Below are 21,573 nucleotides of genomic sequence, written 5' to 3' on the forward strand. Positions count from 1 at the left end.
TTATGCCTACACATACCATAACTGCACGACCACAAAGCACTCTGTTCACAATGTTGACATTAGCAAACCGCTCACCCACTGGATGCCATAGAGTTGAAATAGGGATTAATCTGTGAAGAGCAGACTTCAGCAGCGTGCCAGTATCCATCGAAGGTGAATATTTGCCCACTGAAGTCAGTTACAACATCAAACTGTAGTCAGGTCAAGACCCTGGTGAAGATCACACGCAGGCAGATGAGAATCCCTGAGATGATTTCTGACAGTTTGTGGAGAAATTCTTTGGTTGTGCAAACCCAGTTTCATCAGCTGTCCGGGTGGCTGGTCTCAGACGATCCAGCAGGTTAAGAAGCTTGAGGTCCTGGGCTGGCGTGGTTACAGGTTGTCTGTCTGCTGTTGTGAGGCCGGTAGGATCTGGTTTATGGTAAAGAAATTAACATTAAATTCTCTGGCAACAGATCTGGTGGACATTGCTGTAGTCAGCATGCCAATTGCACGCTCCCTCAAAACCTGAGACATCTGTGGCATTGTGTTGTGGGACAAAACTGGACATTTTGGAGTGGCCTATTATTGTCCCCAGCACAAGGGGCACCTGTGTAATGATCATTCTGTTTAATCAGCTACTTGATATGCCACACCTGTCAGGTGGAATGATTATCTTGGCAAATGAGAAATACTCACTAAAAGGGATGTAAACAAATTTGTGAACAAAATTTGAGATAGGCTTTTTGTGCGCAAAAATTTGGGGGATCTTTTATTTCAGCTCTATGAAACATTAGACTAACACTTTACATATTGCGTTTATATTTTTGTTCAGTATAGTTTTATTTGATTTAGTTCCTCTGGGGTCACTATTGCAAGAAATTCTAAAATTACAGTAGTGAGTAGGCTACACATTACTGCACGTGCAACAGGAAATTGATACCCTGAGACACCTGTGCCAGAGATACTGTATATAATGTTGAGATGGTCTCGTCTCCGCAATGGGAGTCATTGTCCAAAACACAGCAAGGCAGGTGTTCTGCTTATAGCTGTATTTCCACGTGGACAGATTTTAATGGGAGTGGACCCTCTTGCTAGGCCTCTTCCTTTCTGCCTATGTACAAGACTCACCTTTGGTCATATTTTACAACCTCAGGTCTGATCTAGGATACAAGTGCATGTTTTTGTTAATTTGGGCCTATATTACAGTCTATGACTCAGACACTTAAAATAAAAAAATATTACTCGAGTTTGGATTTCGATTTGGCTTTTTTGCTGACAGTCACTACTAAGCCCTACTACAAGTGCGCGAGACCCATCAACCTTAAAAGGGTCAATCTGCTGTTGCTATATCCATTTTGGGATTCTTAAATTCATATATACCCATTGATTCTTGAAAGGTATGACTTATAAATGCCTCATGAGCTTCGTTAATTGGTCTTAACCCATCATATGTGTAAACAAACACCGTATAGCCTCAACATGGTTTAGACTATAATTGCATTATGATGGATGGACAGCCCGCCCTTGCAACCATAGCTCCATCTATGAATTTGACAGTGGTCACATTTCTAAAGCCCCATGCCTAAGCTATTTACCAAATCAGTGGCAGGGCTGTTTGAGCTGCAGATTGCCCCTTTAAATTACATTGATTTTGTATGCAATGTCAGGTGGGATTATAAACATGTCATATCCTTCGTAGTTCTAACATAATTTATTTATGGACAGGAAAACAGAAGAGCCATAACAGAGATGATTTCGGCAAACGAACAAGAGAATTAACAACGAAACAGGGGAATGTTTAGTACTCTTTTTACAGCGCATATATATAGCAATAATAAACCATGTAAACAATTATCTATCAATAGTAATTAGAGGCCAATAAATAAGCAATTACAGTCTACAAAGTTTGACATCTACAATATAAATCAATTTCAAGTAGCCCAAAAGTTTGTCCAATATCGAAACCCTTACCTGAAGCCTATACAAGTAAACATTTAAGTACCAATGAGGTTCAGTGTAATAAATTAAACTATGTCATGTCACTTTCAGACCTCCTGGGTGTTTGATGAAGTCCTACAATTTGACAGTAATTGCCCCACCATCTGAAATAAGTGATTGAAGTGCTATCTTCAGGGTGACAGTAACAAACATATTGGACAAATTTAAACCATTGAAATGTGAAAGAGAACACACAACTTCCTTTGAGATCTAAATGTATAGGATGTTTTACCTTCTTGGAAAGTTTCATTTACTTTAGGTGGGGACAACATTCAATGAACAAAATCCAACAGTAACATATCCCAATAAATAACAGGATCATTTTTTGATTTAAGGGTAAGCTTAAATCTCTAAATAAAAGGAGATAATCAGACACAATCCATACGGGACTCTGGACACAGATACAGTACAATACATTACAGAGGGAGCTGAGATTACTGCTCTGATCTCTGAGTTGAGGGGAGCTCAGTGACGAGCTGCAGACTCCCTGGGGTAGAACTCAGCCAGGGTGCTCTGGGGAATCCGCTTCAGCATTTCTTTGGGAAAGATTCGGAGCAGCTGCCAGCCAATGTCCAGGGTCTCATACACAGTCCTGTTGTCGTAAGGGCCTGAGGGGTGAGGTTACATCGTTTTAGATATTGAATGCTATGACATTTGACAATATTCCATGTGATGACCAATTGCAAATTTAGTATTTTACTCAGAGGTTTTATTTAAGAGTATGAATACAACAATATTCCCCAGTGATTCAGTGATATTTTTCAGAACACTTGTGGGTTCCATGGTCAACGTCAGGTCATCGAGCTTAACATGTCTTAAATGCCCCCCCCCCCCAACAATACATCACAGCTTACGCTGTCGGAAAGAGATCATTTATAGGCTAGATATTAAGTCAATAATCATATCGTGTCACAACAGGATTACAAGCATTAGGTCCCTGTGAAACATAGCCTACAATTGTGCAATCCCTGCTTTGTAATCTCATTATCTGAAGGACAAGACTGAACGGCAGGCACTTGTTTTTCGCCTAAAAGACGGACCCATTTGTCTGTTTCAGCTGAGAGAGAAGACGCAAAAGTCTGACATGATACTTGCATTTCATATTACTACTATGGAGCGAGGTTTTCCATTTGAGGTTTCAATTCACGTCAGTAGACTCAATACTAATGACATTCTCATTTTAATGGATCGCATTAGGCTTTGACTCATGTTAAAAAAAGGAATTCAGGCTCACTATACACTAAGCTGGATAGATTTGCTCACAAATCCTTCCTTTAGCAATCTCATCAATCCAAGGCCAAGTGTGAGAATAGGTTTGGCATAATGCTTTGACGACATGCACACATTATGAATGTCACCAAGGTGCTGAGTGAAAAAAATACATCTATATAGCTGACATGAAGTTTGCCATTGGTTTTTGTTTCCCTCTGCTGATATAAATGATCATGCCCGAAGGCATTGAAAATGTACCTTTACTAACAAAGACCTGAAGGAAAGAAGAATAAACAGCATGCAGCATTCATAGGTCCTTTGCTAGGAGCCAAGAGGTGGCAGATCTCAGTCAAATATATTTCAAAACCCAGCGATGCAACATTTTATGATAATATCGGCAATTAATGACATGCAAAACAAAATGGTTTATTAAGAAACATCTAACAAACCTTAAATAGCTGAAGTGTGATTCAACATGCAAACAAAATATTATTAATCCGATAATACTACAATATTTTTCAGTCATTGGGCAAAATCAAGGCAGAATTTTGGGGTAATAAGGTCAAAGACCTCAGGCAACACATGATCAGTCAATGCTTTAAAGGAATTTGTGGAATAAAGGTAAGACAAACATAAGATACAGGAGAAGCCATGGTGGCAAATGTATAATATCTAATGCAACATGTAAATAAAATCTCCAGACAAGATCTCTGAACAAGTCTGTCAATGACCTGGCCAAGCATAATGCCTCTCACTTAACGGTGTGAAAAACACCCATTCATTCTGTTACCAAATACTGGACCCCGGGAGAATGCCATGCCACCGTTTTCACCTTTTGATTTAAATTATGCCATACAACTACATTTTTACTAGGCATGCTCTCTGGTTGTGGTGCTACGGTCATAAGTTGAGTCTCATCTGTCTCACCCTGAGCGATGAAGTTCTTCTCAAACTTCTGCAGGAACTCCAGGTAGAGCAGATCATCGGAGGTGAGGGCCTCCTCTCCTACCACGGCCTTCATGGCCTGCACGTCCTTACCAATGGCATAGCAGGCATACTGAGGTGGACAAAGGCATGGGAAGAGGTAGATCAAGACATGGAGATTCAAATCAAATCAAATTCTATTTGTCACATAAGCCAAATACAACAGACCTTACGTGAAATGCTTACTAACAAGCCCTTAACCAACAATGCAGTTAAGAAATATATTTACTAAATAAACTGAAATACACAAAAACAAAATAACAATAACGAGGCTATATACAGGGGGTACCGGTACAGAGTCAACGTGCGGGGGTACAGGTTAGTCGAGGTAATATGTACATGTAGGTAAGGGTAAAGTGACTATGCATAGATCATAACAGAGTCAATGCAAATAGTCTGGGTAGCCATTTGACTAGATGTTCAGGAGTCTTATGGCTTAGGAGAAAAGCTGTTAAGAAGCCTCTTGGACCTAGACTTGGCGTTCCAGTAGCTCTTGCCGTGCTGTAGCAGAGAGAACAGTCTATGGCGACTAGGGTGGCTTGAGTCGGACAATTTTTAGGGCCTTCCTCTGACACCGCCTGGTATAGAGGTCCTGGATGGCAGGAAGCTTAGCCCCAGTGCTGTACTGGGCCGTACGCACTACCCTCTGTAGCGCCTTGTGATCGGAGGCCAAGCAGTTGCCATACCAGGCGGTGATGCAACCATGCTCTCGATGGTGCAGCTGTAGAACTTTGAGGATCTGATGACCCATGCCAAATCTTTTCAGTCTCCTGAGGGGAATAGGTGTTGCCGTGCACTCATCACGACTGTCTTGGTGTGTTTGGACCATGATAGTTTCTTGGTGATGTGGACACCAAGGAACTTGAAGCTCTCAACCTGCTCCACTACAGCCCCGTCGATGAGAATAGGGGCGTGCTTGGCCCTCCTTTTCCTGTAGTCCACCATCATCTCCTTTGTCTTGGTCACGTTGAGGGAGAGGTTGTTGCCAGGTCTCTGATCAGGCCTACCACTGTTGTGTTGTGTCGTCGGCAAACTTAATAGTGGTGTTGGAGTTGTGCTTGGCCACACAGTCATGGGTGAACAGGGGGTACAGGAGGGGACTAAGCACACACCCCTGAGGGCCCCCCGTGTTGAGGATCAGCATGGCAGATGTGTTGCTGCTTACCCTTACCACCTGGGGGTGGCCCATCAGGAAGTTCAGGATCCAGTTGCAGAGGGAGGTGTTTAGTCCCAAGGTCCTTTGCTTGGTGATGAGCTTTGAGGGCACTATGGTGTTGAATGCTAAGCTGTAGTCAATGAATATCATTCTCATGTAGGTGTTCCTTTTGTCCAGGTAGGAAAGGGCAGTGTTGAGTGGAATAGAGATTGCGTCATCTGTGGATCTGTTGGGGCTGTATGCCAACTGGAGTGGGTCTAGGGTTTCTGGGATGATGGTGTTGATGTGAGCCATTGAGAGAGAAGCATGTTGGGAGGTCAGTGAATTAAAGGTGCTGTATGCGACAAATGCTTAATGTGTATTGTAGTTCATTAGAAATTAGGCTTCGTTATAGAAGATCTTGACAACTACCAACTGATTGGAGACATCAGCATGGTCTTTACGGGTCATTCCTTCACCGATGGCAGACTTCATCAATCGAGACAGAGAGGGCAGCACATTGATGGGTGGGTAAATCTGAAAGGAAAGCATGAAATAATAGAATAATAATAGTCAATTCAATGTTCAACAAAGTAGTAGTAAACAAATGATCATTGGGCAACAATTGGACAATTGTCAGGAGAGAGAACTATAGTTCTCAAGATAGACTCCTCAATAGTCAGGTACAAAGGGTGGGTTTGAGCCATATTAGTGAGAATGTGAATACATGTCTATCATCAGTGAGTATGTCTGTACCTGTCTGTTGTGCAGCTGTCTGTCCACATAGACCTGTCCCTCAGTGATGTACCCTGTGAGATCAGGAATGGGGTGGGTGATATCTGGAAAACACAGTTAACATGGAGGTCAACATCAAGAGATAATATCCAGGGTTCAAGTCACGATAAATCAAGTGGCCTTTGAATGCACAGTAAAGCGAGCGTATGTTTGATAAAGCATGCACTGAGCACGCTCGTAAATCACTGTTCCCAAAATAAATGTCAATGAACCAGGCATACACTTACACTAAAATGTCTACAATTTAAGAGTAGAATGCCTATAGCTACTGAAATGCAGATCCAATGTAAAGTTTACAGCATTTCCCAGTTTAAGGACAATGAGTGTTTTGATCCACATCTTGGGAGGATAGTGCTCAAAAATATGCTCGCTCAAATTCTCTTTGACGTTAAAAGTGGGGGGACTCCCATTCAAATACAGATTGAAGGCCCATCAAGAGGTTACTATAGTAACGGCAAGCAACAATTTGTTCCCTGTCAAAAAAAAAGAAAGAACGCAGCTCTTCGGAGACAAAACCGGAGAATAAACAAAACATTTTTTATTTAACCTTTATTTAACTAAGCCAGTTACATTGACGGCCTACACCGGCCAAACCGGGACAACGCTGGGCCAATATTGCTAATGTGACAAGTAAATAAATAAAAATAATACATTATATAAATACATTATTTCCTAAATAAATATTGGTTGTTTTTCTCTGAGAAAAACCGGCATGTCTCACCATCGTTGGGCATGGTGAGGATGGGGATCTGAGTGATGGAGCCGTTCCTGCCCTCCACTCTCCCAGCACGCTCGTAGATGGTGGCCAGATCAGTGTACATGTAACCGGGGAAACCACGACGACCAGGGACCTCCTCTCTGGCAGCAGACACCTGGGGAGACATGGGACAAAGAAGTGAGCCATAGGTGGAACCAGGTAATAGGAACCCTGAACACAAACTACTGAACATTTCATTGTTAGAGCATGTGATTGAGTTAATGAATGTATTGTGTGCATTGGGATTTAAAGTGGAATGGACGGCATTTTAGCAACATGAATTCTTATTCAAATCTGTTCATATACAGTTGAAGTCATGAGTTCACATACTTAGGTTGGAGTCATTAAAACTTGTTTTTCAATCACTCCACAAATTTCTTGTTAACAAACCATAGTTTTGGCAAGTCGGTCAGGACATCTACTTTGTGCATGACAAGTATTTTTCCCAACAATTGTTTACAGACAGATTTTTTCACTTATAATTCACTGTATCACAATTCCAGTGGGTCAGAAGTTTACATACACTAATTTGAGTGTGCCTTTAAACAGCTTGGAAAATTCCAGAAAATTATGTCATGGCTTTAGAAGCTTCAGATAGGCAAATTTACATTATTTGAGTCATTTGGAGGTGTACCTGTGGATGTATTTCAAGGCCTACTTTCAAATTCAGTGCCTCTTACGCAAGTATAAACACCATGGGACCACGCAGCTGTCATACTGCTCAGGAAGGAGATGCGTTTTGTCCCCTAGAGATGAACGTACTTTGGTGCGAAAAGTGCAAATCAATCCCAGAACAACAGCAAAGTACCTTGTGAAAATGTTTGAGGAAACTCGTACAAAAGTATCTATATCCACAGTAAAATGAGTCCTATATTGACATAACCTGAAAGGCCACTCAGCAAGGAAGAAGCCACTGCTCCAAAACCGCCATAAAAAAAGCCAGACTACGGTTTGCAACTGCACATGAGGCCAAAGATCGTACTTTTTCGAGAAATGTCCTCTGGTCTGTTGGAACAAAAATATAACTGTTTGGCCATAATGACCATCGTTATGTTTTGAGGAAAAGGGGGGAGGCTTGCAAGCCGAAGAACACCATCCCAACCGTGAAGCACGGGGGTGGCAGCATCATGTTGTGGGGGTGCTTTGCTGCAAGAGGGGTTGATGCGCTTCACAAAATAGATGGCATCATCAGAGGCAAGGAAAATTATGTGGATTTATTGAAGCAACATCTCAAGACATCAGTCAGGAAGTTAAAGCTTGGTCGCAAATGGATCTTCCAAATGGACAATGACCCCAAGCATACTTCCAAAGTTGTGACAAAATGGCTTAAGGACAACAAAGTCAAAGTATTGGAGTGGCCATCACAAAGCCCTGACTGCAATCCTATAGAAAATTTGTGGGCAGAACTGAAAAAGCGTGTGTGAGCAAAGAGGCCTACAAACCTGACTCAGTTACACCAGCACTGTCAGGAGGAAGGGTCCAAAATTCACCTAAATTATTGTGGGAAGCTTGTGGAAGACTACCTGAAATGTTTGACTCAAGTTAAACAAATTAAAGGCAATTCTACCAAATACTAATTGAGTGTATGTAAACTTCTGACCCACTGGGAAATTGATGGAAAAAATAAAAGCTGAAATAAATAATTCTCTCTACTATTATTCTGACATTTCACATTCTTAAAATGAAGTGGTGATCCTAACTTACCTAAGACAGGGAATTTATACTAGGATTAAATGTCAGGAATTGTGAAAAACTGAGTTTAAATGTATTTGGCTAAGGTGTATTTAAACTTCCAACTTCAACTGTACACTCCCAGGAAGAATTACACTTTAGACATTGGCATTTTCACAAGTAGTTAGAATGTTTAGGAATTACGTATACTAAGGCATTTGTGAAAATTCTATAGCAATATAGAGTGGGAAAGTGTCATGCGTTTGGACCATTAAGACACTGCAGTTAATCAAACCTAATAAAAGCACACCGGTCTCATCGAGGACCGGAGTCTATGCAGACTAGTGCGCCATAGCCAATCAGCGGTACAGTAGTCCTATATGCAAATAAGCAGTTTTCCACAAGGGCCTGCAATCATTCACTTTGAATTGGACTTTGTTTACATGCAATTGCAACAGTGTGACTTTAGATCATTAGAATGCTTAGAATCATTTGTCAAAAGCCACCAAACACACTTGAATGGATTTCTGCAAATACGTAGCTAAATACCACAAGAGTCCTCTTTCATTTGGGAATTTTACAGTCCTACCGATCAAACAACCATAAAAAGGTAGACCATCTCTCCCTATATGCACTTCAACAACAAGATGACCAACTAATGCTAGTCAGAGCAATATGAGCAAAAATCTAACAAAGAAACATTAGATAAACCCTCTCAAACCTTTTAAGCTAGATGATCGTCAAAATTGCAATGATAAACAATGGGGAATAGTCTGCTCGTCCTTCTGCAAATTGTCTGCCAATGCACGCGTTGTCCCAACCAAGCACCCAAGCTAACTGGCTAAAGTTGGCTAGCTTAGTAGCTAGCTACTTCCAGACACACATGAGAAAACACCTCACTGCCCATTTCACTCGCTTTCACTCGCAGACAATTCCTTCGACTTCATGGCTTGGTTTTTGCTCTGACATTCACTGTCAACTGTGGGACCTTATATAAACAGGTGTGTGCCTTTTCAAATCATGTCCAATCAATTGAATTTACCACAGGTGGACTCCAATTAAGTTGTAGAAACATCAAGGATGATCAATGGAAACAGGATGCACCTGAGCTCGATTATGAGTCTCATAGCAAAGGGTCTGAATACTTATGTAAATAAGGTATTTGTTTTCGCTTTGTCATTATTGGGTATTGTGTCGATTGTTCTGTTTTTTAAAATTAATTTAATCCATTTAAGAATAAGACTGTAATGTAACAAAATGTGGAAAACGTCAAGGGGTCTGAATACTTTCTGAAGGTAACGTATGTGGATGTGTAATGGAATTCTTTCTGTTTGTGCTTTTCTTATAACTAATTTCTGTGTTCTATTCATGTGCTGTTCTATAAACCAATGTCTGTGTTCATGCAAGTGGCTGACTGTACAAATCCTCACTATCAGTAGCTGCAATTTGTCAGTACAACCAGACCTTGTTTTGAGTACAAACGAAAGATCTCAGTTTCAAGGTCTCAGCTTCGAGAGAAGAGGTCTCGTGAGGTATTGGTCTGTCACATGTTATGAACCAGTATTGGTCGGTCACATGAATGAAACAAAACGGTAATGATTAATTAATTATGCTAAATCATGCAAATCTAACTTGTCTGTGCATAGCCATATATAAGACAACTGCTGGGACTGCCCACAGACAGAGCTCCCGATTAACATGTGTACTATGCTGCATTTAGTTGGTTGGAAACTCTCCAGCGCGCTGACAAATAAAGGATGATTTATTTAAGATTGACTTTGAGTGTCCCTGTGTGAGAATTTCCACGACAGATGTTATGTGAGTGAGCAGATGATGATGGGGTGAATGTGTGTGTGAATAGAGACAAAAATAAATAAGTCAATGAGGATACAAGGTTACCTATGATAGTCTGTGTAGCTATTTATCAGTCTTATTGCTTGGGGATAGAAGCTGTTCAAGAGTCTGTTGGAGCCAGAGTTGATGCACAGGAACTGCCTGCCGTGCAGAAGCAGAGAGAACAGTCCATGGCTTGGGTGGTTGGATTCTTAACGATTGTAAATAAGGTATTTCAGTTTTTATTTTTATTAAATTAGCAAACATTTCTAAAAACCTGTTTTCGCTATATCATTATGGGGTATTGTGTGTAAATTGATGAGGCAATTTTTTTTCCCGATCCATTTTAAAATGAGACTAACGTAACAAATTGTGGAAAGAGTCAAGAGCTCTGAATACTTTCCAAATGCACTGTGCACACACACACACACCCTAACATCTCTGTATTTCTTTATTCCATTCTTTTACTTTCAGATGCGTGTATTGTTGGATATTAATGCACTGTTGGAGCTAGGAACACAAGCATTTCACTACACTTGCAATAACATCTGCTAAATATGTGTATGTGACCAATAACATCTGCTAAATATGTGTATGTGACCAATAACATCTGCTAAATATGTGTATGTGACCAATAACATCTGCTAAATATGTGTATGTGACCAATAACATCTGCTAAATATGTGTATGTGACCAATAACATCTGCTAAATATGTGTATGTGACCAATAACATCTGCTAAATATGTGTATGTGACCAATAACATCTGCTAAATATGTGTATGTGACCAATAACATCTGCTAAATATGTGTATGTGACCAATAACATCTGCTAAATATGTGTATGTGACCAATAACATCTGCTAAATATGTGTATGTGACCAATAACATCTGCTAAATATGTGTATGTGACCAATAACATCTGCTAAATATGTGTATGTGACCAATAACATCTGCTAAATATGTGTATGCGACCAATAACATCTGCTAAATATGTGTATGTGACCAATAACATCTGCTAAATATGTGTATGTGACCAATAACATCTGTTAAATATGTGTATGTGACCAATAATATCTGCTAAATATGTGTATGTGACCAATAACATCTGCTAAATATGTGTATGTGACCAATAACATCTGCTAAATATGTGTATGTGACCAATAACATCTGCTAAATATGTGTATGCGACCAATAACATCTGCTAAATATGTGTATGCGACCAATAAATTGTGATTTGATTTGTGGAGGTTTTCAATATCACAACCATGTAGCCTGTACTGACCAAACTTTAACCGACATATTGAATTTGCTACCCATATTCAGAAGTTTGAGAGTTAAGGCTCTTTGACAGAATTATCGTGCAAGTCTGACACGTCACAAAAAATAAAGTACGGGTCATTTTTTTCTCCCAGGAGTAAACAGCAGACCTCATTGAGTTAGTTTGGTTGCCCACCTCTCTCAGAGCTTCGGCGTATGAGCTCATGTCAGTCAGGATGACCAGGACATGCTTCTCACACTGGTAGGCCAGGTACTCAGCTGAGGTCAGAGCAAGGCGAGGGGTGATAATGCGCTCAATACTGAGAAAGGAAAGAACAAGGAAGGAATTCAATTTTAATTAACATAATAAAAAAGGTAGCAATATTATACAGACACTTTATTGCCGTGAATCCATGATTCCATAGATTATTTATTATAGGAGGGAGCTAGTGCATTACTGATTTTGCACCGAGCTTATGCAAATGAACTCACGTGGGGTCGTTGGCTAGGTTCAAGAACAGGCAAACATTGTCCATGGATCCATTCTCCTCAAAGTCGGACTTGAAGAAGCGAGCAGTTTCCATGTTCACCTGAAAAGACAGGTTTGAGATTACACACCAAGTTGATAGTAGAAGGCCTTGAACATTCTTCAACAAAAGCAGGAATATATTAGTCACCCAATGGCAGAGAATGAAAAAATGCATATCAGAAAAAGGAGCTCCTGTTTTCAAATATCACAACAAATTAGGGTAAATTCTTCCCAAATACTATACAGAGGGCAATGTAGTGCAAATTATGCTGCAGCTTACTGGTTCAGCAGTTTTCAACTCAAGGTAACTTAATATGTTCTGATATGTGAAAACAGGGTTAAGTGTTAATACGCTGTCCTTTACATATGCTTCAAAATGTCCTAATCGCTTTTCACACCAGTCTGCCCCTATGCATTGCATTTCCACTACCCTGTTACAGAGTTTGTGCTTATGTTACAAGGCCCTCAATGGTGTGTGAATTAGCCATCAGCAGGGAGAGGATAAGGGGGCCCAGAGGAGCAGAGGTGGGGGTCACTAACATCTCTGTCACAGGTCACAGAAGATTCCCCACCCGGTGTTAAATAGTCATGACCAGAGCAGCTGAACTAGAGAGAACTTGATACTGGCCGGCTGAATGTGTTCAAGACTGCTGAATAACAACCTGTCGCCGTGGCCAGAACCTGCTCAAAGGAGCAGACGTAAAAGGGGACTTAAAACGCTAAGTCACCTGGTGAATGAGAGTGAAAAATGGAGCTGGGGCAGTGTCACGTTGGGGTTAAGAGGAAGAATTAGCCACACACTAGAGGAAAAAACAGACAAGAACAAGATTTTTTTTTTTTTATTGTCTATCTGGTGCCGCTCAGCTCACCCCCATGGCGGCAAAGACGATGGCAAAGTTATCGTCGCTGTAGTCCATCACATCCTTGGATTTCTTCACCAGGCCAGCCTGACGACAAATCTGGGCAGCAATCTGAGAACCAAAACACAGGATTAAAAATGACGAGGTCTTGAAACATTGACGTTGATAAAACAGCCAGTCTATTCAAATGTTTGAACATCAGCGAGCGCCCCATCCAGCCAGCTAGTTACTGGAGTCTTCTGTGTGTGTCGGCATGCGTGTGTGCCCAACTATGCTTGTGTCGGAGGTGCATAGTTGGATAAAAACTCAGTGATTAGGAATGTAAGAGGGGAGGAATTTCACGCTTATCACTTAATGTAATGGTTGCTGTCTGTTAAATCAAGGTTGGCCTCTCAGTGCACCCTGAGCTGAGACACCTGGCCCATTGAGATCCGCGGCACAAATGACCCCATGACATCTGTTTAATGAAACGAGAAGCATTTTATACCATTCCAGTGACACGAGAAGTCAACCAGCACCATTAGTCAGACAAGGCTGTTCACTGTTTTTACTACAGTAGGATTCTACAGTGGGATTCAACCACCCTCTTTTGATTATTTTATTCACTTCCAAAACAAAGTTGCTAATCAAGCGACCAGATTATCTTCATTTATTTACACTGCCCAAAATCACTGTTATTCTGTTGCTTCAGCGGGATTCTATGCATTTGATTGAGGCTCCCCCTCCGGTGAAATTTGATCGTGCATGTTTTAGTTTGGCAGTGTGCCCGGACGGTCATAAGGTCATAATGAGGCTGTTTACAAACAGAGATGACTGGTGAGAGGACAGCCACCTCAAGCGTTAACGACCTCATGGCTGGGCTACCAATCCTACATTAAATCAGCACTATTCACACGATCGCCTAATCTCCTCTCGCCACCATTGTCTTATTAGTTTAATTCGTTTACCAGTTCAACCAGGAGGCCTCGGCGGCCACCACGCTCTCTCCCCAAGGCATCAGAAAATAGCCTCCCTTCAGTCATGGGAAACCATGGACACGGTCTGATATGACAATATGAACTCATGAAACGATGCAGTATACTCTTAAACGTGTTTAAGACTGTGTACATGAACTATTGAAACTCATAACCTTGTTTTCAAAGTCATTGTGCAATAGCTCGGTGGTCCGGACTTTTTGGGTTAGTCCTTTAGCACTGATATTTCTTATCTTTTCCCTGAGATTTCAAGTGCTCATGGAGACTGGTGGAAACTAACACAAAATGAGGCTTGTAACATGTTGGAATGGAGAATGATTCGGACTTCCTTAACACTGCCCAGCACCTTGGGGCAGGGTAGCCTAGTGGGTAGAGCGTTGGACTAGTAACCGGAAAGTTGCAAGTTCAAACCCCCGAGCTGACAAGGTACAAACAAATCTGTCGTTCTGCCCCTGAACAGGCAGTTAACCCACTGTTCCTAGGCCATCATTGAAAATAAGAATTTGTTCTTAACTGACTTGCCTAGTTAAATAAAGATAAACATTTAAAAAAATTAAAAAACCTTGCACCTATGATGTGCCATAACTCCCAAAATTGAGTCAGATGAACAACAGTCAAGCTGGCAAAGACAAGAGATTATTTTTCACCCCATTCCAAGTTCAGTCAAAGGTAAAACCCTGACAAAAACATGTTGGTTTTACTTTCAACAATAAATAAGCACTTTTACCAAGTTCGACTGTCCTCAAAGAGTTGACGAATGTCCTTTTCGCTTGCGTTCACGCCAAGTAAGTTAACTGTGGCACTTTTCCACAAAAAGTAAACTTTTCTAATGAATCCAATTTTAAATGACTGTCTGCGATAAGCAAATATTTTCAACTCTGTTCTCCAAATCCAAATTAAATACTATATGACACCAGTGGAACTGTGGGAGGTTTGGTTGGTCCGTCCTATATTTTAGGCGGTGAGACAGGAAGTGAAGTCCAGATGGCTGCCATGTGCCCATAACTAACACACTGACACACAGAGACATGGATCTGACTCATGTTTAGAGGCAGGTTGGCAACTAATAGCAGTGCCGTATAATAACGTTATACGCTACCTTCAGGTTCTCTCTTTAGTAGGGTTAATGCAATGTGTTCAAACCATTGGAACTAAATAGGCTGTTAATACATGAGCCTAAAATGAAATGGGGAACAAGCATCTAGTTAACAGTGTCTCTGATACAGACTATCCAATGTGACAGGTGCGTGATTGTACAAACACTACAAGACATATGAAGTGAGTAAAATTAGTAGATGTGTGTGGATTTCTGGAATGCGGTGTGTGACGATAGACAGGGCGAAGCTCTCTGTGAAATAAGAAAATGCCCTCCACAATCAGTAAAATGCGATATTACAAATCGCTGAGGTGTCTAACAGAATAGACTGCCTCAGGTTTCAGATCAGATTAGTCCATCGGTAATGTTAGAGAACCCATCTCCAATGCTATTGACTGAGGCTATAATATGGCAAAATGCAGCCTAAGGCATATATAGCGTATGCGTTTGGGTGTCCTAGCCTTCGCAGAGCAAGCGTCTACATCGTACCTCGTTGTGGGGCAGGCCGGCTGCAGAGAAGATGGGAATCTTCTGACCTCGGGCGATGCTGTTCATCCCATCAATGGCAGAGATACCGGTCTGGATCATCTCTTCAGGGTAGATACGGCACTGAGGGTTGATGGGCTGGCCTGGGACAGGGCAGCGGTCACAGCAGAGGTTCAGAAACACATACCAGAGAGTTAGCCACTTTCAACCCAGGTATTGCCCAGGTAGTAGTCAAATTTGGGATATAAATGAGTTGGCCTTATAATAGTTTCAATTCAGCCATTTACACTGTATGTGCAGTTGCACACATACGTAGCATAAACTATGGTTTAGCAAATAAAATGAAGTAAGTACACTTGAAGGAGATACATGAAATCCGCCAAAAGGTTATACATCCATACATGGTCCCGAGATGGAATAAATGGTCAGACCAGAGGTCAGGGTCAAAGACCTTATTGCCCTTAAGATGGAAGACTCATGACCCTCTTCAAGTCATCTATTCATTGGGATGCCATGCATACACAATGGCAAGCTAGACGTGAAAGGGATTCAGGGATGGGATCAACAGTCAATATAAATACAGTGTTTGGCCTTGTAGCAGTGAGATACAACTAAAGACTGAACTCACACTATACAAGCTAATGTTAGCTTCACATCTAAGTCCACTAGCAGAGTAAAGATGGGATTGATCCGGTGAAAGCTCAGTATACTAAGAACATTGTCCAGGTACCATGTTTCTATTTCTGCACATCAGGGCCAATTGCATTTCAACACAGACAAGGTTATCTAAGAATATCTTTCGCTTCCTGAATGAACTGAATCATAGCTCCGTCCTACCCATGATGTCCAGATAGTCTTCAGCCAGCACAGTGGGGCCACGGTCAATGGGCTTGCCTGAGCCATTGAAAACACGTCCTGAAATGAAAGACATTCTCTATTAGTTTAATTTCATATTGCATGGATTGCCATCCACATAATAATCTCTGCCTCTGATTCGTTACAGAATATGAGCAGTTAATTCAGGTTTCAGACAATGGTAGAGATGCTGCATTTTATATTTCCAATTAATTTAGGCCCATTATTGAATTATACTAGCAACAGATGGTTCACTCAACTATTCAAATACACCTAACCTTGAGTCCCACTGAGGTGGTATGACTAGGAGATTTATAAAAAGTCATACAAGCCTCAAAGATTCTCTTCAATGTTTTGTTCCCCTAATTTGCTCACGGAGAATACTCAATGCAGGACTCAAATTGAGGCATTAACAGAGGCGAGGTAAAAATGGAACAGAACAATGGTATTTAGCACACCAAGAGAGTAAAGCCTGCATGGTATTTTCTTCTGTGTGAGAAAGAGGGTAGGTGGAAACAGTTATACAGAGTGATGAAAACATTAGTCTTAATCAGTGGTGGATTTCATGCTTCCTCCTGCCTAGCGCCCACCGGATGCCACTCCGCTCATCGTGAAAGGCTCATCTTACCCAGCATGTCCTCAGACACAGGTGTGCGCAGGATGTCACCGGTGAACTCACAGGCCGTCTTCTTGGCATCAATACCAGATGTCCCCTCAAACACCTGAAAATGACATTAAACGGTATCTTTCAGTCGTTTGTGGTGTGTGTGTGTGTGTGTGTGTGTGTGTGTTGCGAGGGACTCACCTGTACGACAGCCTTGGTGCCAATCACCTCCAGCACCTGGCCACTCCTCCTGGTGCCATCAGGTAAAGTCAGGTGCACAATCTCTGCATACCTGGGAAACTGCCACATTAAAAAAGGTTGGAAAACTCCATTTAACAAGCATGTTTATTTCGGTCTTTCAAAACAGGAAACATACATGGCCAGCAATTAGGTTAACCCTGCAGAAAATAAGACTATCAATGTCACTAAGCAAGCCAGAACCACAGAACAAAAATCTTGCATAATTGCATCACATGCTCTAATAAGTTCTGGGGGCGGAGGGGGGAAAGATACAAATGTGATTTGCAGTCTCCACCCCCCTTAACGAAAACTGCAAGTTTCACGCAAGTCTATGGCCAAAAGTTCTATTCCCTTTCAAAATTCAAATGATGCGAGCATTGAGAAATTGTGATTTGTTCTAAATGATCAGCGACAAAAAATGTGCTTGCACACATCGCACCGAACGTGGACCTAGCATGGGTCAGGATGCTAAGTACTCGTTCAGGAAATGCTATTGCTGTGTCTGAGCCCTCATAGAAAAGTAATTTTAAATCTTTAGTCACCTTCACATTATCCAGAATCACCAGGGGGCCATTCACTCCAGACACAGTAGAATATGCTGAAATAGAGAATAACAGTCAATAATATATATGTTTTAAATAAATAAACATACATACATATATATGTTTATATATATGTTTTTTTTTATCCATCATATATTAAAAATATATATTTTTAAATGTTTTACAAGTAGTTGATCAAAACAATGACCATCAGTATAGGGGGAAAATTAAAAACTAAACTTTTGTAAAGGGGTTTAAATGCCTTTCATGCATTTCATGGCCAAATGTCAAGAAAAACATGATGCACTTTGAACATATGGGATAAAATAGAATTTACACAGGCCAAAGTTTACAATTTATTAAACAATACGCCAGACACGTAGAGGTGAATGTTACTTAATTACTGTGAATTTTGTATAATTCTAAGTTAGGCCTGCCTAAGCACAATTCATCATTCATTCCCTGTACTTAAAGATTCACCCCAGTGTCTCAGATTTGGCTAGTATGTTAGTTTTTTTGGCTCCCACCATCTCTTTTGTCTGTGCAATAAAACAATTAAATGATTAGCCTAATACTCAATCTTTAAAATGTATTCTACCCAACTCCATAACATCAGTTTTAGATGTATCAAGGAGAATTCAGCCCTCGTGTTTACTTGGTTCCGGGATCCTAACCCCTTTGTAAATACACATATTAGAACACTTACCACGTGAAGGGCCACATCCCTCCCCTAAGGGCGGGCCAGGAGCCCAACACCACACCAGTGATCAAAGCCCTCCCAAACACACATGGTATGGTAGATAACAGACTTTCTACTACAGCACGGGTGGGCCGCTTTGGTTCTCTTTTGTTTATTTCCTGCTTCCAAAACACAAACACCTGCTCTCCTCATCAAAACCATCTCTTTGCCATGCAAGGCAGTGCAAACTAGGCGATCATGCATTTTTTTTACAGAACACCCAATAATAATAAAAAATTATGTTTGCTGAATCTTTTCATCTGAAATAGGACTTTTAACTACCCAAACTCACCACACTGGGTATTAAGGAGCCCAAGCCATCACGGTCAAGGGAAAATATGCAGATGGGGGAATAGATGGAGGCGGGCCAGGAGGCTATGATTAAAGAGCGACTGCCCCTAAAAATAAACTTCTCGTTTTGAAAACAGTCTGTGGCATCAATACGAGTCATAAACACTTATTCTAGTGTCAAAATTGACTACAAAGTGTAAATAGGATAATTTGTCATAAAGTTAATCTTGTCCAAAAAAGACGTTTGCAAGATGCCAGAAGGAAATTGTGTCACAGAATGAAGGGTACTGTAACAGTTTTCTTCTTCTTCTATGATATCATGGCAGTCCGCAAACAACCGTTTAAGTGCATGCCACCACTTACTGTGCTGGAATGTACGATCAATCATGATCTGCCCAATTCTGAACTACCACAAAAATAAAATATAAACCTAATAAATCCCTACTAATTTCCACCACACCCTCCCCCAAAAAGCCCCTCCCCTCCCCCATTAAACGTTATCTATATCATGCTGAAACACTCATGTCCTCTAACAGTTTTCCTTAGGTTGGGTTTATTTTGATCCTGCCCACAGCTGTAAGTAAGTAATCATAAATTGGGTGCAACCCAATTGTAATTCCCATGGTCAATTTGTTTTGACATTTGATTTCCCTAAGGGGCTAGTTAGGGACCGTCGGTTAATTACATGGGACAATATTGTAAAATGTAAATAGCCTCAAATTTCAATGACTTAATCTCAAACCAACTATTGCTTATAGAAATGAATATACAACTATTGAAATAATTTAATGAGACAACTAAAAGGGTGCGCAACATGAAAATATTGTCCAATTTACATTGTGTAATTTATTGACGGTCCATAAATAACTATAAATTGGCTAGCACTAGCTAGCCTAGGAGACTTCAAGACAAGACCTGGTTAGACTGTTTCAAGTAATCTAGAAGAGTGAGTGACTAAATGTGTACGGTTTTGGCAGAGTGAATGTACAAACTTTTGCTATGTGCGAACACACAATAAATGACAACAGTGGTAGGCCTGATCACCGACAACAATGAGACAGCCTATAGGGAGGTGGTCAGAGACCTGGCTGTGTGGTGCAAGGACAACAACCTCTCCCTCAACGTGATCAAGACAAAGGAGATGATTGTGGACTACAGGAAAAGGAGGACCGAGCACGACCTAATTCTCATCGACAGGGCTGTAGTGGAGCAGGTTGAGAGCTTCACGTTCCTTGGTGTCCACATCAACAAACTAACATGGCCCAAGCGCACCAAGAAAGTTGTGAAGAGGCCACGACAAAAAATATTCCCCCTAAGGAGACTGAAAAGATTTAGCATGGGTCCTCAGATCCTCGAAAGGTTCTACAGCTGCACCATTGAGAGCACCATCACCACTTGGTATAGCAACTGTTTGGCCGTCGACCACAAAGCACTACAGAAGGTAGTGCGTATGGCCCAGGACATCACCAGGGCCAAGCTTCCTGCCATCCAGGACCTCTATACCAGGCGGTGTCAGAGGAAGGCCCTAAAAATTATCAAAGCCTCCATCCACCATTGACTGTTCTCTCTGCTACCGCATGGCAAGCGGTATCGGAGCGCCAAGTCTAGGTCCAAAAAGGCTTCTAAACAGCTTCTAACACCAAGGCATAAGACTCCTGAACATCTAATCAAATGGCTACCCAGACTATTTTCATTGTCCCCCCCCCTTTTACACTGCTGCTACTCTCTGTTATTATCTATGCATAGTCACTTTAATAACTCTACCTACATATTACCTCAATAACCTTGACTAACCGGTGCCCCTGCTCATTGACTCTGTACCGGTAACCCCTGTATATAGCCTCGCTATTGTTATTTTACTGCTGCTCTTTAATTATCTTCTCTAGGGTAGGGGGCAGCGTTTGGAATTTTGGATGAAAAGCATGCCCAAATTAAACTGCCTTATACTCAGGCCCAGAAGATAGGATATGCATATAATTGGTCGATTTGGATAGAAAACTCTAAAGTTTCCAAAACTGTTAAAATAGTGTCTGTGAGTATAACAGAACTGATTTGGCAGGCAAAAACCTGAGAAAATCCATTCAGGAAGTAGGATTTTCTTTTGTTGGTAGTTTTCTATTCAATGCCATGTATGAGGGAGTAAGAGCAGTCTGAATGAGTGGACCCTGCCGTGTCACATTGTTTGACATGTTTCTATGAACTTTACGGATACAATTTGGATTTTTATGTCTGCCTGTTGTGACTGTGTTTGAGCCTGTGGATTACTGAAGAAAACGCGGGAACAAAACAGAGGTTTGGAAATATAAAAAGAGACTTTATCGAACAAAAGGAACCTTTATTGAATAAATGAATGTCTTCTGAGTGCAACCATATGAAGATCATCAAAGGTAAGTGATTCATTTTCTCTCTATTTCTGACTTGTGTAACTATTCTACTTGGCTGGTTACTGTTTATAATGATTTGTCTGCTGGGCTATGTTCTCAAATAATCGTAAGGTATGCTGTTGCCGTAAAGCATTTTTGAAATCTGACACCGTGGTTGGATTCAGAAAAAGTTATTCTTTAAACCTGTGTAAAATAGTTGTATCTTTTCTAAATTTTTATAATGAGTATTTCTGTATTTGAATTTGGCGCTCTGCAATCTCACTGGATGTTGGCCAGGTGGGAGGCTAGCGTCTCACATACCCTAGAGAGGTTATGTTACTTATATATATATATATTTTTTCTTCTTTT

The 21,573-nt window shown here is 41.0% G+C and overlaps 1 protein-coding gene across 1 annotated transcript; it reads right to left on the minus strand.

Annotated features, from left to right (window-relative positions):
- Nucleotides 1-1,719: 1,719 nt before the first annotated feature.
- Nucleotides 1,720-17,867, minus strand: LOC100136607 (V-type ATPase B subunit; the record flags this gene model as incomplete). Its single annotated transcript, NM_001124597.1, is given in 13 exon segments — nucleotides 1,720-2,588; nucleotides 4,120-4,249; nucleotides 5,744-5,848; nucleotides 6,068-6,150; nucleotides 6,828-6,978; nucleotides 11,822-11,945; nucleotides 12,118-12,215; nucleotides 13,024-13,125; nucleotides 15,574-15,713; nucleotides 16,408-16,485; nucleotides 17,054-17,147; nucleotides 17,231-17,329; nucleotides 17,812-17,867. Coding segments are annotated over 13 exon segments (1,403 nt in total), but the record flags the coding sequence as incomplete, so codon positions are not given.
- Nucleotides 17,868-21,573: the final 3,706 nt, after the last annotated feature.

Source organism: Oncorhynchus mykiss, chromosome 23 (genome assembly GCF_057628025.1).
Source record: "Oncorhynchus mykiss isolate SJ-2025 chromosome 23, ASM5762802v1, whole genome shotgun sequence".
Lineage (NCBI taxonomy): Eukaryota > Metazoa > Chordata > Actinopteri > Salmoniformes > Salmonidae > Oncorhynchus > Oncorhynchus mykiss.